This window comes from Chenopodium album, chromosome 17, assembly GCF_948465745.1.
Source record: "Chenopodium album chromosome 17, dcCheAlbu1.1, whole genome shotgun sequence".
Classification (NCBI taxonomy): Eukaryota; Viridiplantae; Streptophyta; class Magnoliopsida; order Caryophyllales; family Amaranthaceae; genus Chenopodium; species Chenopodium album.
This window is the reverse complement of record NC_137850.1, coordinates 3,025,686-3,041,477: the sequence shown is the minus strand read 5'-3', so window position 1 is coordinate 3,041,477 and position 15,792 is coordinate 3,025,686. Positions and strand designations below refer to the sequence as shown.

General features: G+C 34.1%; 2 protein-coding genes across 2 annotated transcripts; one reads left to right on the top strand and one right to left on the bottom strand.

The window, feature by feature from the left end:
- Positions 1–3,767: 3,767 nt before the first annotated feature.
- Positions 3,768–6,223, top strand: LOC145587401 (protein IQ-DOMAIN 33-like). The gene is made up of 6 exons (XM_081644139.1): positions 3,768–3,979; positions 4,070–4,372; positions 4,479–4,676; positions 4,871–4,984; positions 5,203–5,589; positions 5,921–6,223. The coding sequence occupies exons 1-6, from the start codon at positions 3,908–3,910 to the stop codon at positions 6,068–6,070; spliced, it is 1,224 nt and encodes a 407-aa protein (XP_081500265.1). The 5' UTR covers positions 3,768–3,907; the 3' UTR covers positions 6,071–6,223.
- A 570-nt stretch (positions 6,224–6,793) lies between these two features.
- LOC145587400 (uncharacterized) lies at positions 6,794–14,683 on the bottom strand. The gene is made up of 11 exons (XM_081644138.1): positions 14,497–14,683; positions 11,503–11,636; positions 11,056–11,137; positions 10,435–10,505; positions 10,093–10,194; positions 9,891–9,980; positions 9,245–9,319; positions 7,944–7,976; positions 7,724–7,804; positions 7,233–7,289; positions 6,794–7,154 (listed from the first exon to the last, which is right to left on the bottom strand). Exons 1-11 carry the CDS (start codon positions 14,555–14,557, stop codon positions 6,975–6,977), a joined length of 966 nt encoding a protein of 321 aa, XP_081500264.1. The 5' UTR covers positions 14,558–14,683; the 3' UTR covers positions 6,794–6,974.
- Positions 14,684–15,792: the final 1,109 nt, after the last annotated feature.

Genomic DNA, 15,792 nt, shown 5'->3' with positions numbered 1-15,792 from the left:
CAGGGGGTCTTTTGTTGGATTTAATGTTCTGGGGTTGGTATGGGTTGATACCTTTGAAAAGACTTCTGAGATTTACTGTAGTTGTTCTAAATTTTTCAGTTCTCTTTAAACCAATATTCATATTTGAGAGATTATGGGCAGGCAAAGAAGCAGACCTACTCAACCCACGCCCATCAACAAGACAAGGAGCAGTCATACAAGAATTCAAAGAGCAAGAATTCTGCTTATGGCCAATTTTATTACACTTAGAGCACAAAATAATCCACTTAAACTCCGAATGTCCAAGGTTCAAGTAAAAACCAGAAAATAACGGCTCCAAAACATGAACTTGAATTTTTACTCTAACCAAACATCTTATTGAACCTGGAAGGGGTTCATCAACACTCAGAAAGTTTCCAACCAGATTAAGCATAGGATTAACGATGTTAATATCACATAAGTCCAGGGGAACCTCATCTAGATGAACCCAAATAGCAGCCTTGTCAAATTTTATATCTCTTATTGACTCACCCTGATTCCAAGGTTTAAAGATTAGAAGAGCACCTTGATATGCCGCAGAGCTCTGTTGTAGCAGAGCGTCTCTATCACGGACATCCTCACAAAGAAACAGGAAGAAGCAATCGAACTTCTGGACTTTAATTTCCCCAAATTTAATCCACTGGTTTACTACCCACTTTTGAATTCGGGCCTCTGAGAAATTTCTATAGTCTATAAACTTACCAAGAACAAGATGATGGTGAAAACAAGGGTAATCGCTAGAGGTTGTGCGTCTCCGGCCCTGATGAGCGAAATAATTAAATCCAGCCATCGCAATTGAAACAGGAGAAATAAATTAGGGATTTTTTTTTTTTTTTTTTTTTTTTAAAGTAGGATCACTAACTCACGAAGAGAACTAGAAATTTGAAGTTTAAAGTAGTATTAATGAACAAGAATTTTTTCATGAAGTAGTATTTGAGGTAGATGGATGACGGTGGAGGAAGGTTGAAGAAGAGGCTCTAGTTTTCCTAGAGAGATAAGCTCTCTGTTAAGAGAGAGAAAGTTTATTGACCTGCTAGGTTGATATGAGAACCTTTAAATTATGAAAGGTTGTAGCTTGTAATGTCTCATATATCTAGACCCTTAGCAATTTTTATCGTTGAACTGCATATATGTATGTTAGTTGTAAGGTTGTAATGTCTCACACATATCAACCCTTAGCAATTTTAATCGTTGAATTACAATTAAACCAAAGTTTGAATAATCGAATTGTAATAAAATATCTTAATTTTTGACTTAAACACAAATTCATACACATTTTTTCACCATCCTTTAAATATGACATGTAAGAGAGCTAGATTCTTCTTAAATTGTTTATCCTCATTTTTTTATCCATATATAGTTTAGAAAAGAAAAATAAAACAATTGTGTTTCTTATAAATGAGAACTAGCCTTCTGTCCCGTGCAATGCACGGGTTGTTCATAGATAATTGTATTGAGAGATGAGTGATGAAATATCAATAAATTAGTATGGGTGTAATGTGTAACAAAAACCATGATTAAAGAAATTTATCTTTTTAGACTTTGATTCAAAATGAAGCTTTGTGAAAAAGAAGGTGAGGGGAACTAAAATTAAATAAGAAAAGGAAATGGTTGAATTGAAGAGGGGAGATGAAGATGAAGGGTTTAATGAAAGAGTGAAGAAAGATATTGTAATAAAAAAAAAAATTAAACATATAAGATGACATGTGGCACATTGGCTTGGAAAAGAAGATGGAGAAATGTAATAGGATGATGACACATGTCTTTTTGGTTTGAGTTTTTAAATACTAAGTATAGATAAATACTAAGTATAGATGTGTTGGTTTAATTAGTTCATCCTCTCTCTAATCCATCCAAATCCATAAAGAAAATTATTTGAGATATTGAATAGTAGTGCTTGATATTTCTCATTAAAGTTTATAACTTTAACGTTCAATTAAAATTTAGCTAAGTCGTAAACCAAAGTTATTTAAATTAGATTTAATCAAAACAAATTTACGACTAATGTTGATCTTTCAAACAATCTTAGTTGACACGATATAGACTTGAAGTCTACAAGACCCATACAATCCAATTCAAATCGAATAACTCATCAATCAAACACGACCTAAACCGAACCTTATCAGAACATCCTAGAATGCTAAAGCCAATATAGTGTTTTTCATACCCGACACAAATAAGTTACAATAATTATGCCAGACAAGTGTTTAAAAAGCAAAACACAATTTTTCGTGGGAAAAACCCTCTTAAGAGAGTAGTACAAAAATAGAAATAATGGATTAGAGAGATTGTGGGTAGGTCGTAGAAACTCCAATCATGATAAGTCGATATCGCTCCCAAATAATGTCTAACATACACCTTATATATAAGTGATGTATGGAGGTCGAAAAAGTGAGTGAAAACTTCTACACATTCTTTTTAAGTTATCCACGTAGATCTTGATTTTTCACGAGCATTCACCAATTTCATATTCTTTCACAATCCTCCGTCAATTTCTGGAGAAATGAAGTCATAATTAGTTGAGCATATGAAATTTGGGCGACATTAACCAATAATATAGTATTACGTTACAGTTAAACCTGCAGATTAAGATCAGATTAAGAGGTGTGAAAAGAAACATGAAGAGTGATAGAAACCACTTAGTTTTTTTGATAGGATGTAATAAAGCAGTGATCATGAAGGTACTAGACAAAGCCTCCATTTGAAGCAAGCTTTTGTAAAGGTCATTCTTTGATGTAAACCATGTGCAGAAAAGCAATTCAACATAGAATAAAATGGCAAAATGTAAAAGAAACATAAAAGTGACAAATTAAATTAATACACTTATGATTCCACCTTTTGTTCCCCACAAAGGATATTTTTTTAAAAAAAAATTACCATCGTATATTAGGTCACGATCTAAATTTAGCAAATTAAACTCATAACAATCTGTTAGAACTTAACAAAGAATTTACGATAATATAAATCAAAATAAATCACAAGGGTACAGTCGATTGTGACCAAGGGAGTACAATATTATTTAGCAACAAAGAGACTATTTACTTATAACCTTCTTTCAAAAAAACTAAAATTATTAATCATTAACTTCACTTAATTATGTATTATTTACTTGTTGTCCAGCTCTAAAGTTCTGAGACCCTGCAAGATCATCATACAAGCAGCAAATTTCTCTATTAAATGTTAATTAATTAATACTAGTATGCTTTTGTGATGAAGCATAAAATCAAATTTAGATCTCCACCAATCAGTTTACATTTTTGTTCACTAATCACGTGTAGTACTATATTGATTAACTAGCCTAAACTTTAGATAATATTCCCAGATAATACATAAATTCCCTTCTGTTTAATTTGCTACGTTTTAATTTTTACACTTATTATCAATGTACTACTTTGATCATTAATACCTCTATTCATGTATTAATAAAATCCATTGGGTATAAAAACTACAAGGTATTTCTTCAAAAAAAAAAAAACAAAAAAAAACTATAGGGTATTAAAAAGTTTTATATTTACTGAGATTAATTTAAGCTAACAATCTTGTGAAAATTCACATTTATTTTAATAAATAATAGTAAAAATAAATATTGTTAAAATAGGGTATGTATTATGTAAATAGTACAAAAGTTAAAATGTCGGGATTAAAAGAAACGGGAAGCATTAAAGTATAAAAAAAAGGGATGATGGGTAGTACATCTCATATAGCTTAAGCTTTTGGGGTTGAAAGATTCCCTCCAATCTCATGGCTTACATCTTTATAAGGTATAAATAATTAACAATAAATCATAATTCTGTTTTCTAGTTTCTTGCTCTTGAAGCATGGAAAGTATATGTAATTATAAGTAAATACTTGCTAATATTAGTGGAAAATAAGCACATTAACTACAAGAATGGGCATCACAGGGGAGCTAGTTAGGAGTGTCTTCTCCAAGAGCAGGTCCATTAAGACTCATGAAACTAATGTAAGTCATTTGTTTCTTAAACACACACTCGAAACCCCGGATTTCAGGGGTAAATGGAATTATGTTTGTTAACTGATATCATTTTTATAGATGAAATTCAATGCTGGAGAAAAGAAAAGATGGAAAACATCAGTAAAGTCATACCTGTGTGGGGATGAATTATTCGACTCGGTTATAGCAGAAGAGGATTCAGCTTCTGTTAAGAGTTCAGAAGCCACTGTTATGCAGATGCTTCCAGAAGATGGCCATTCAACTGAAGACATTCAAAGCCAAGATACATTTGATACCTTCAACCATAATAATTCAGACCGAGATCACTATAGTGTTAGTCACAGATCATTCGACGAAGATGCTGCAGCAACCATCATACAGTCAGTGTTTCGAGGCTTTAAGGTAAGTTCAACCTGCTACAGTTTCTGTCATCAAGACTTTACTGTTATCATTAACCGAGTCTAGAGTATGTGGCATAAGTGAACTTGTACATGTTTTGTATATGCAGGTCAGGTGTCTGAAGGAGACTGCAGGTTTTCAGAATGACTTTGGCGAGGGAATGAAGAGTCCTAGCAGGGAATCTTTGGCGACATCTATTGAAGTTCAAACCGGGAATTCAACTGGGGTCGTTTCAGTGCAGGAAGAGGATCAATCTGTTTCTACCAAACTTCAGTATAAACCCAAATATTCAGCTTATAAACCTAAGGTTACGCGATTTTAACCCTACTGCATACCTCTGAGTTTACAGAATATTTATACTTACCACCATGCTGAAATTAACTGGTGATTTTAGTGTCAGTTCAGTACTTTAAGTTTTACTAATCCAAGAATGGTTTCCAAAACTGCATTATATCTTTGGCACTTGAAAATCTTACTTTTTGTTGCACATGGAATAAACAGGAAGATTGGGATGACAGCATATTAGACAGTACCAAATCGAAAATGAGGTATCAGAACAGACAAGAAGCAATGACACGGCGAGAGAGAGCACTGGCATATGCCTTCTCCCAACAGGTACAATGCCTTCCAAAGTTCCAATAAAGACTCAATTGTATTGCTATGCACATTACTCCCTCCATCCCATACACCCATAGTACTAATTCATACATCAAGGATATTTATGCATAAAGATTAAGGAGATTGAAAGAGTTCAGGGATCCAAAGGTTGTAACACAACTGTCCTGTGTCTTGACTTTTGACGAAAATAATTTGCTCTGGTAACATTCGTTCAGTTAAGAATCTGCTCAAAGAAGAAGCATACAAAATCTGATGACACTGAACCAAACATGGGTTGGAGCTGGCTTGAACGATGGATGGCCACTCGCCAAGTAGAAGTTTCCCCTGTGGAAGACTACACCAACAAGCAGCTGATCAACAGTGAAGCAGCAATTTCTACAAAAATAAGGCCTTTCCCAAGGAAAAAATTTCTAGACCTGTCATTTGATGAAAAGGAGAGCTGTGGTTCCAATGAGGTACCTTTCCCAGTTGACAATTCACCAAATCCAGAGAGTGAAGATAAACATGGTCGCGAGTCATCTAAAAATAGGCTGAAGGCTCCAAGAAGTATTTCCAGAAGAAAAACTGCACCAACCTACCACTTGCAGACAGAGTATTCTAAGGTATCATTTATCTATTCCTAAATCTTAAGCTAATGACACAATTGAGAGAGACACAAATTTTGTTCTTTTGGTGGTGGAGAACAAAGGAATCCCAACTCATAAAGAAACTCTAAGGCGATTTACCAAAAGGTAACAACAACTATAGCATCCAACCATGAGAGTGATGGAGGTGAGAATCAAACCTCCAGCCTTTTGGTTGGGAAGCAGGACATTTGATTCTCACATAATAAGACATTCAATTTAAGCCCAAAATATGACATGATTAATTTTAGTTTTGCATTTGGTGATATTTCAAACACTGATTAAGTTTGTCCGTCCATTTGTGAAACAGGTAAGCAAGAAATATGGATCAAAAGAAGCTGAAAAGAACAGAAAGCAGAAGGCCAAGCAATCAAAAAGCAGCAGTGTTTGCAACGATGATGCATCTTGGTTACCATCTGATCATTCCATGTCTGGTCAGAACTCCAAATCAGAACCCTAAAAAGCTGGCAGTAGTGTGTTGTGGGTGTGTGTATATCAGAATGCAAGCATTTTCAAGTATTGTAACTATAGATTAAGTCCTCTTGTAAATTGTACATTGGAAGTATGATACACTTCTTGCAGTATTGTATAAGAATAGCCAACCATATGGCATTTCATTTGTGTGCTTAAACTGATAAATGTCATGCAGTGACTAGGACTAGGAAAGAGACAGAGCTAGAGTTCAGTATTGCTCTAAGCAAATAAGACAATAATAAGGTGAGGAAAACTTAACGCGTTTAATTTCAGACAACCTATTAAGGTAACTAAAACATATATATATGAAAGGAAGAGATCGAGTATCTAATTAATTTAACAAACAAAAAACTGCTAATGAACTGAGCTATAAGTTGTTGAAAGTACACCTCTAGAGTTCCAGGTTTTAGTTCCTTGATTTTGAGCCAAGTCAGTGCAGGCAAGACATTTCTTCCTCATAACTATCATGGTTAAGAGAGCAGAAGTTACTGGCTTGGAAACTCCTCAAACATCAGAAAGTCCTCACAGTATAGAAAAATATGTGACTACAGATTGACAATTTTTTAAATGTCTGAGACGATTAAGAAGAGGAGCGTCAGCAGTAACGCTTAGCCCGCTTGCACAACTGCATTATCACAAAATTGATTATCAGTGTATCACAATGGCATACTCAAGCAGTTTCTACGTATAAAGTCTGGACTCGAATGTGGCAATTGCCAAATTCTTTTTATTCACATATACAGCTTTTAACAAATTCAAGATAACATTACCAATAAATAGAGAAATAAGATACACCTCAGGAAGGGAACTAGCCCAATAAGCATCGATAAGAATAATATGTTTCTGTATACAGAACTATTTGTAAAATGGATATGAATATTCACTTTTACTTAAAGAATGTCGTGAGCCAAAGAAATTCCAACTGGATAGGACCTGTGTATTCTTGTTTTCACTTTCGCAGAAGAAACAGTTTTCAGACCAACTGAATCAAGATCATCTACCTTGGAGCTTGTAATTGGTTTCTTCACAACACTTTCAAACATAGTTGAGTCCGTTAAGAATTGCAAGCCCTGCAAATTAGTGGCAAAATATATCAGAAATGCAAATTCATCAAAAGAGTACATTGGAAACTTCGAAACTTCACAAACCTTCCGAGAATTGTCTTCACATGTAACTTTTGGTGGGTCAAGCTTTGATCCGACGTCCTACCAAAAAAAGAAGAAAATAAAGATCAAACATTGAAATGGAACTGTGTATTTCTAGTTTAATATAGCTCTGATAAGAATTAAAAAAATAAATAAATAAATAAAAACCCTTCAAATTCCCTCCTGGTGGTTCAAATTTATATATGTAGGTGAAGGCCTATATATTTAGAGCTTAAGTAAAAGCAGACCTCTGTCAGAAAATATTGCCCAAAGGTATGTAATCTGTGCCAATTTGAGACCAAAACCCAGAGTGAAGTTGCATACTTCGTATATAACAAGGAGAACACAGATACATGAGCTACAGGAATTTTGCCATTATTTTGCAGTCACTGAAAGTTAATTCCCCTCCCTCACCAATTCATAAAGAAGGGAGTTGGCAAAATCAGCCACTTCTAAAGGCTAAAGATCAAAGGTAAAAGGAGGAACCCTCTAACCTGAACAAGTTTAGCATTCAGTCCTCCTTTGATTCCTCCAGCTACTTGGCATAAATAGTATACACCTGAATTAGTCAAGTCCTGTGGCATAGGAAGAAGACAGGGGCCATAAATTATTCCAGGATCATTATAAAATAAAAATAAAAATAAATGTAAATAAAAACTAAAAACAAGCAATTTAACATTAAGCACAGACGCCCGAAATGAGAAATGCACATACCTGTTTACTTTCAAGAAGTTCAAGCTTTCCTTCCTGTCAACACATGACCACAAATTTTCCATGAGATGAAAGCAATTTGGTGGAAACCAGGTACACTACAAGATAATATAGGAAATCAAAAGGAAAATGAACTAGTACAATATTGAACTTTTGTAATAAAGTGAAGCAGCTTATATAACCACAGAGGTTGGCTATGTTTTGGCAAGCTTTATGCTTACATCTTAGTAGAAGTATTACTTCATCACGTCTCATCCAAGTCACCAATTTTGATTATTTATTCCCTTTATACTCTAGAAGTAGAATGTAACTCTTTAGTTGCCCTACTAATTGGTACTCCATACTTGACAATACTAACTAGTATAGATTGCAGCATTTGTCAGTATATTACATGGAAAATTTCAATGCCACATCCATGAAAAATATACGATCTCATCACATAAAACCCAATATCCCACAATTTTCAATTTATAGTGTCAGCATCCCACATGAATTAACAATGCTTTTAAAAATGAGCTGTTCAATCCCATTTTCTTCATCTTGCATGATCAAGGATCTCTCAAACTTTGGGACTTTTCTGAATCTATAATGAGTTCATTAAATTAAAGTTAGAGATCACAGTTGTTAGAAGTTGCTGGGTGCAGCATTGAAAGATTAGAGTTCCAGGAAAGCAATATTCAGTGAGGATATGTCTAGTCACACAAAGAGAATACAGTATGAGATATAGTGATAATACAAGGGCCTAAAGATTTCAAAGAGCTCCTTCAAGAAACTTAAAAACTTCCAAAAGGGTTATTAAAAATATATGAGTATATATAAATCAAAAAGTGGATATACCAAAGTCATTACATGATTACTAGTCCTCAATTTTACATCCTATCATAGCTACAGCATCCAATAAAGTTGTAATCAACTAATCATAAGAAAATTAAATAGAAGATGTTCAAAAATAGCATAGGTTGTAACCGATGGATCAGCCTACTTCCAAGTTCCAACAATCCCTCTTAAGACAACATGTGGAAGAATCCCTGATAATAAGGGAGTTTCTCTCCAAGGTACACTCACTATTGTTTACTTTAGCAAAATTGTTCATCTCAAATTCTAATAAAATTTACAAATCTTCACGAACATAAACATTATATTTTGCACAAGCAAGGCACTGAAACTCAAGTACTTTAGGCTTTAACCACTTCCCACTAAGATCACCCAAGATGCAACTTTAGAGACAGTTTACTTAAAAAATCAGGTCTGTGACAAAACAGATTTCAATTAGCAGGGTTATCAACTAAAGGAGATCGCCTTACCAGTCCATTTACCATCTCCCGGATTGAGTCAATGTCCAAACCAATTTGGGAAATATTTGACCTGACACCAATTACCTACATATGCACAAAAAGTGAACAGAAAGTAAGACCATCATGCGAGCCAAAGAAAATTTATGATGGTCCAGATAACTACAAGGTACTTCATATTTTATAATAAAGTTATCTACTTACAGCCAAATTCAACCATAAAAAAGGTCTTGTTCTCTTCATCTTATTTCACTTATTAAGTCCAAATAAGTTCAAACAAAACAAGTTCCAATAGGTTTAGACATAATAAGTTCTTTCCAGAACATATTGCACACAAATAAGACTTTTCCAATGAAAGTAAGTTGAAGAGAACAGAGCCCAAGTCCCAGTAAAACGTTATACTCAACAATTGTAATATTTGAAGGCATTTTGTGTTTAAATATCCTCACAATCTTATAATATTTGTCAGGTGAAAACGGGTTCGATCAGGTTCAACTCAGTTTTTTTTCAAGCTTATTCAAGTTCAGGAAATTAACCAGGAGAAAACGGGTTTTGGATCATGAAATCTTGTTCATGAACCACTTTTTCAGGCCACGTCAAATTTTGTATTGGTTTGAGCTACATTACTAAAATAAATAATTTAATTGAAAATCCATACATCATTATGTATTTGACCAGAGATCTCTTTCTGCTCTTCCAGCTTCCAATCCAAGGTCTCCAGCCTTTTTGATAAATGCTTTTTTGTCGTCTACAAGTGCCAGCAAGTAGGAGTTAAAATAAAAGCATGGGAAGAAATTCGAAAGCATATAACTCTAAACTGTCTAAAGTCTAAATATTGACCAAGTGGAGATGAAACTAACTGCCAATGCATCAGTCAAGTTGTCCAGCTGTTTCGAAACACTAGCAACAGCATTTGCCATATTTTTCTTTGTAACAAACATGACATCTGAAAATGACAATCCCTGCAATGATGGCAAAGTACACATTATAGGAGAAAAAGACATAAAAATATCTCAAAAGATATAGAGTTTATGAAAGAACTTGAAAATAATTCAAAATAAAGAAAAGATTATCAACTGACACTAAAAGCTCATAAGTTTGACAGCATGGGTAATTAATCTGATAAACAAGTCTACAGCAAGTAGAAAAACATTATAACAATGAATTATAATGGCATGTAGGATATTGAGTAAAAAATAGACCTTCCACCACATGTAACAGTATCCCATTGCTCCAACGGCAGCAGCTGGCACCAAATAGGAACCATAGCCCCCTAAATTCAGCAAGAAGAAATGAGGGTATAATACATTAGTCGCAGAAAAAGGTGAAATGACATCTTAGGAAATAAAACTCAGAAGAGTTCTCTATGCTATTATGCACAATGTATACCTATTACTAAAAGATGTGTCAACTTTTCATTAAATAAAATCCCGCCTAGACTACTGATGACATCATCTCTTTTTCCCCCCTAAATTTGTCCTTCCAAGTTCTAAGACTGGCAAATTTGTAACTAAAATAAATGAAATTGTGACTACACGTTTCCCAAATAAAGAGTAACTCACCTCTTTCCAAAAAAAAAATAATAAAATCATGCAACGCAAGGGGCTAACCTAGCCAGTGACTATAATAGGTCGTAATCAAATAACATGAAAATCTAATAAAAGTAGAGAAATGACAGTCCAAATGGATGGCTCTCTTGCATCAATAATGTCCTTTATTGATCTAACACAGTGAGAAAGAACTGCACTGCCTACTGAAGAAATTAAACAAGTCAAGCAGATTCTCAGAAGATAGCAAAGAATCATAAAAGAGAATCAACTTACCGCTAGAACCAGAGCTCCCATTCATAATAGTAATGGGATTTGATAGGGATAACTCCCTAATCTCCTGAGCCAATTGCCGAACCTGAAGGTAACAAGAACAGCAAGTAAATCGCTATAGAAATTTATACACTATTATCAACAGTTAATCGAATCATTTCCATGGAATTAATTATTACTTGTTGGTGTTCTTTATAGCTAAAATAACCTTCTTTGTAGATGAAAACCAACAAAATTTCAAAAGAAAGCAATTAAAGCCACATGATGCATTTTGACCAACTTATACAGGCAGCTTAACTTGGTGAAAACCAAAAATTTTAATCATCTCTCTTATGTTACAATATTCATTGCATAAAGCTTGGTACATAGGTGATCCCATAAGTAAAAAAGGGCCCCCAAAAAAAGTTACTTTCTCAAATCTTATCTACATCTTAGGAAAACCAATGATACCTGTGCTGCAAGAAGTGCGGGATCAATTGTGGTTGAAGAGATATCAACATCATTGATGCCTTTTATGAATTCCTGAAGTTGCAGAAGGACATCAGATAATTGTCCATTCTTCAAAATTACTGAACCAGTCAAACCTATAGTGCAAGTAGAAAAATATAAGGCCGATAAAGTGTATAGAAACGTTCAACAGAAATTATTCGAGCATTATAGTCTTGGCAATGAATTTATACTTAATGATAATTGCATCAGACAAATTTCCTCATGTACAGAAGTCTACACTCAACCTGATCATTAGCTCAAAAAAAAAATATTTCCATTCAATGCATATTTTAATAACATAAACACAACAACGATACAAATACATTCTTCTTTGAGTCCTAGATTAGGCCAGAACATGCTTTACACCCTTGTCCCTTAGGGGCCTGAGTGATAGCCCTGCACATGGATTAATATGTTTTTCTTCATTGCACTAAGCAGAAGAAAGAACATTCTGATTTTAAGCTATTGCGTACTCACAATCACAAGCTTCAAGCAAGCATGAAGCACCCATCAACAGAATTTCTGGATCAAAAGTAGCAACAACAGCAATAATATAAAAAATAATAAAGAACTCCATTGGATTGACCAGAACATACATATAGACCACATCTAACCCCCACCAGAAAGACAAAAAAGTGTTAATATCAGCTGTCACTTTACAAATTCACGTAAAAACCATTTCTCCAAGCTCTAGTTCTTCCCACCACAAAAGAGCCCCCTTACAAACCATGCATCAGCTGCCATTCACAAGAAAGAAACATAACAGGCATCTAATTTTAGAAGGTTTGAGTGATATACATTGTCTTCAGTCCATCTACATATGCCAAGGCCATTCAGACCATTAATCTTACTCAAGTATTTGTGTAAGACACTCGATACTGATAGAGAATATCCATAGAATATTCTCATCTTAGGTTTAGGATATATTTTGTATAAGATTATCTTTGATATCTGTACATATCTTATAGTTACCTAATATGATTAGGTTTCTCATTGTAACCCTATAAATATTGATCAATGGAAATCACTCTTATTAAGGAGTTTATATTATCTGACATGGTATCACAGCTTAGGTGAGATCTTGGGATCATATATAAAAATTCTCACCCTGCCGGTGGGTTGGAAAATTAAACCCACCGGCGGGATATACACAAACTTTTTATGCTTCCGCAAACACACACATATAGATTTTTTTTTTTCCTTTTCTCAAAGTTTTTTTTTATAATCTTTATGTAACCTTGCGCCTCCCACCGATAGTAGCAACCGCGAAAGCCGCCTCCATCATTGGTGGCAATCGCATACACTACCGCCTCCCACTACTGGCAGTAACCAAATCTGCCAACCTTCTCCATGTGCCGCACTCTATTTCCACCTCCTCATGACCAACAATGATTCTTACATTGTTCCATTGGTTTTTCTACACATAATCACATAGATTTTGTTTTGGTGGTCGTATATCAAAAGAAGGTCAACTACTTTTGCACATCTCTTTTGCTATCAAGTTGGCTCCTCTTATTGTTGCAGCACTTGGAATCTTTGTGGAGTATTGATTCTTGCTACCTGGGTTTCTCTTTTGGATTATTTTCAAGCGGTGGAATTTAATCTTATCTTGCGCTATTTTATTTGTTTTTATTCAATTGTGATTTCACGTAGTAGTGTAGTGTCTTCTCCCCGATGATGGTTTGATCCCTTAGCTTCTTCTTCTCTGGATCTGCAACTTAGCCCAAGTCTGTGTGCGGCTCTTCTCCTTCTCCTTCTCCTCCGGCCTAGCAGTGCTTATCTCTACTCTATGTAGGTCGTGGCTGTTGCTTCTCATCGTCATCACCGGCACATGTCTACTACTTCTCTTTTGATCATGGGTTACCATACTATCCTTACCGCTCGATGCGTGATTCAGATCCAGTCTGAGCATCCGATTTTCTCCCGCTCTGACTGCGGGGGTATGATAGAGAATATCCATAGAATATTCTCATCTTAGGTTTAGGATATATTTTGTATAAGATTATCTTTGATATCTGTACATATCTTATAGTTACCTAATATGATTAGGTTTCTCATTGTAACCCTATAAATATTGATCAATGGAAATCACTCTGATTAAGGAGTTTATATTATCTGACAGATACACCTAACATTGATATGGACACTTTGTAATTTCATTTTACACAAACCAATAATTCAAATTTACACCAGGATACATATCTGTGTCACAACACAGTAGCCAACTAGCTATATCTATGTAACAGTGTAACACAACCTACTCCATCATCACCGTAACCATGATTAGTTTGTCTAATCTTCAAACAGTGCCAATAGCACAAAATAATATAATCTAGAACCAAGTTAAGTTCAATTTGCTACCTATAAACTTGAGAATTGTCCACTCCTTCAAAATAATCTACTTCAAACTGAAGATTAACCCATTTAAGCTTTCCTCTTCTAGAAAAGTAACTAGTAACTACAAACCACGACATAAAAATACCCACATCCAAAATTCCTGATTATCCGGTACTATCTACATCATTATCTCCAATTCTACCCCCTCCCCCAAGGACCCACCCACCCCACCCCAATAGTTCCTTCAGCACCTATATTCTCAGCTTTTACCTAATCTAGCCACCATGGGTGATAGGTGTTAATCTGATCACTCTAATAATACAATCACAAGTTTCATACAATAGTTCAAATTTCTAGCACAATCATTATTTTCATAACTTAAACAATTAAAAAAACATACACAACATTTCAAACAAATTGACTTTATTGGACATAAAACTATGAATTTTATCAAAAACCCAGAAATGAAAACAAGAAACTGGATTGAATTAATAGAGTAATTACAAAATTTAAGATGTGGGACAATCAGAATAATGAAAATTTGAATTAGGTTTGACAGAACAAAGAAATATGAAAAAGGGGTAATTCAAAAGATTAAGAAAGAGAGAAAGAAGAAACCTGCTCCCAAAAGAATAAGAACTTTGGAAGGGGCAACCCCAGTTTGCATCGCCATCGCCATCGCCGAAATTGAGCTCAGCTTTCAGGCATAATCTTGGTGGGGTTGAGAAAACCTGTAATGGCGTTTCGATCACAGCTTAAAGTAAAAGTAAAAGACCAAGCTTTGAAACAGTTGTTAAAAGTAAAGTATGACAATTGATGACATTGCTTTGTCCGAACATGAATCTATTTTTATCTCTACTTTATTTTGTCGAATTTAAATTATTTTTTCTCTAAAATTTATTGATTATTAAAATTAATTTACTTAAATTATTTTTAACTAATTATATATTAGGTCCGGTTAACTTCACCTTAAAAAAAATAATTTCAGTTCAGTAAAATAATTTCAGTTTAGTAAAAATAAGTTCAGTTCAGTAAAATCCAGTTTTCTTAATGAAAAATTATAATAGAAAATCAGTAAAAATAATTTCAGTTCAGCAAAATAATTTCAGTTCAGTAAAATTAATTTAAGTTCAGTAAAATTAATTTAAGTGCAGTAAAATTAATTTAAGTTCAGCAAATATAATTTTGTTTCAGTAAAAATAATTTCAGTTCAACAAAAATAAGGTGAAGTGAACGGGGCCTTACGAAGTATATATTTTTTCTCTATTCAAAAAAAGTATATATTTTTTCTTGTCCTAATAAAAAAAAGTATATTTTTTCTTTGTAATTGCTAATTATTACTCATACTAACTGTATTTACTGAAATTTAAATACAGTTAGTACAATATTGTTGAAATAAATTCCCATTATACATTGGTTTAAAAATAAATTTCCTATATATTGTCCACTTAAGATCAATGTTGGGCTTTAAATTTTCATCTTTTGGTTCACCTTAAATCCGCAAATGGTAATAGCAGTTGTTAATTTAAAACCGCTATCACTGTTAGCGATTTTATAAACGATACCGCCTCTAACTAGTAACAGGACTCTTTGAGTCCTTGGTCTAACTAAAAACAGGACTCTTTGCGTCCTTGGTCAATTCAACACTGACAGGTTCAAAGAGACCCCCTTCCAATAAAAACAGGTCTGTTGTCTCCTTAGTTAATTCACAAGTCTTGGCCTACAGCAAGAAATGAGAGCGCTGCCAATTACATATTTACACTAACAAGTTCAAAGAGACCACCTTTCAATTAAAACAGGTCTCTTTGACTTTATTTAAAAAAATTGCAAAACCTCTAATACTAATAGCGGTTTTAAGTTGAACCAAAAACCAATCCTACGTGGACAGTACTTTGGGAATTGGTTTTTAAAACG

What these genes read in the sequence shown, in the direction of transcription:
- LOC145587400 (XM_081644138.1), bottom strand. Translation starts at nt 14,557, where the DNA reads ATGGCGATGGCGATGCAAACTGGGGTTGCCCCTTCCAAAGTTCTTATT. An exon ending in ACTGTTACATGTGGTGGAAG is followed by an intron (nt 10,195 to 10,434) that starts GTCTATTTTTTA and finishes CCATCATTGCAG; the next exon opens with GGATTGTCATTTTCAGATGT. An exon ending in AACTTCTTGAAAGTAAACAG is followed by an intron (nt 7,805 to 7,943) that starts GTATGTGCATTT and finishes CCTATGCCACAG; the next exon opens with GACTTGACTAATTCAGGTGT.
- LOC145587401 (XM_081644139.1), top strand. Translation starts at nt 3,908, where the DNA reads ATGGGCATCACAGGGGAGCTAGTTAGGAGTGTCTTCTCCAAGAGCAGG. An exon ending in TTAAGACTCATGAAACTAAT is followed by an intron (nt 3,980 to 4,069) that starts GTAAGTCATTTG and finishes TCATTTTTATAG; the next exon opens with ATGAAATTCAATGCTGGAGA. An exon ending in CAGTGTTTCGAGGCTTTAAG is followed by an intron (nt 4,373 to 4,478) that starts GTAAGTTCAACC and finishes TTGTATATGCAG; the next exon opens with GTCAGGTGTCTGAAGGAGAC.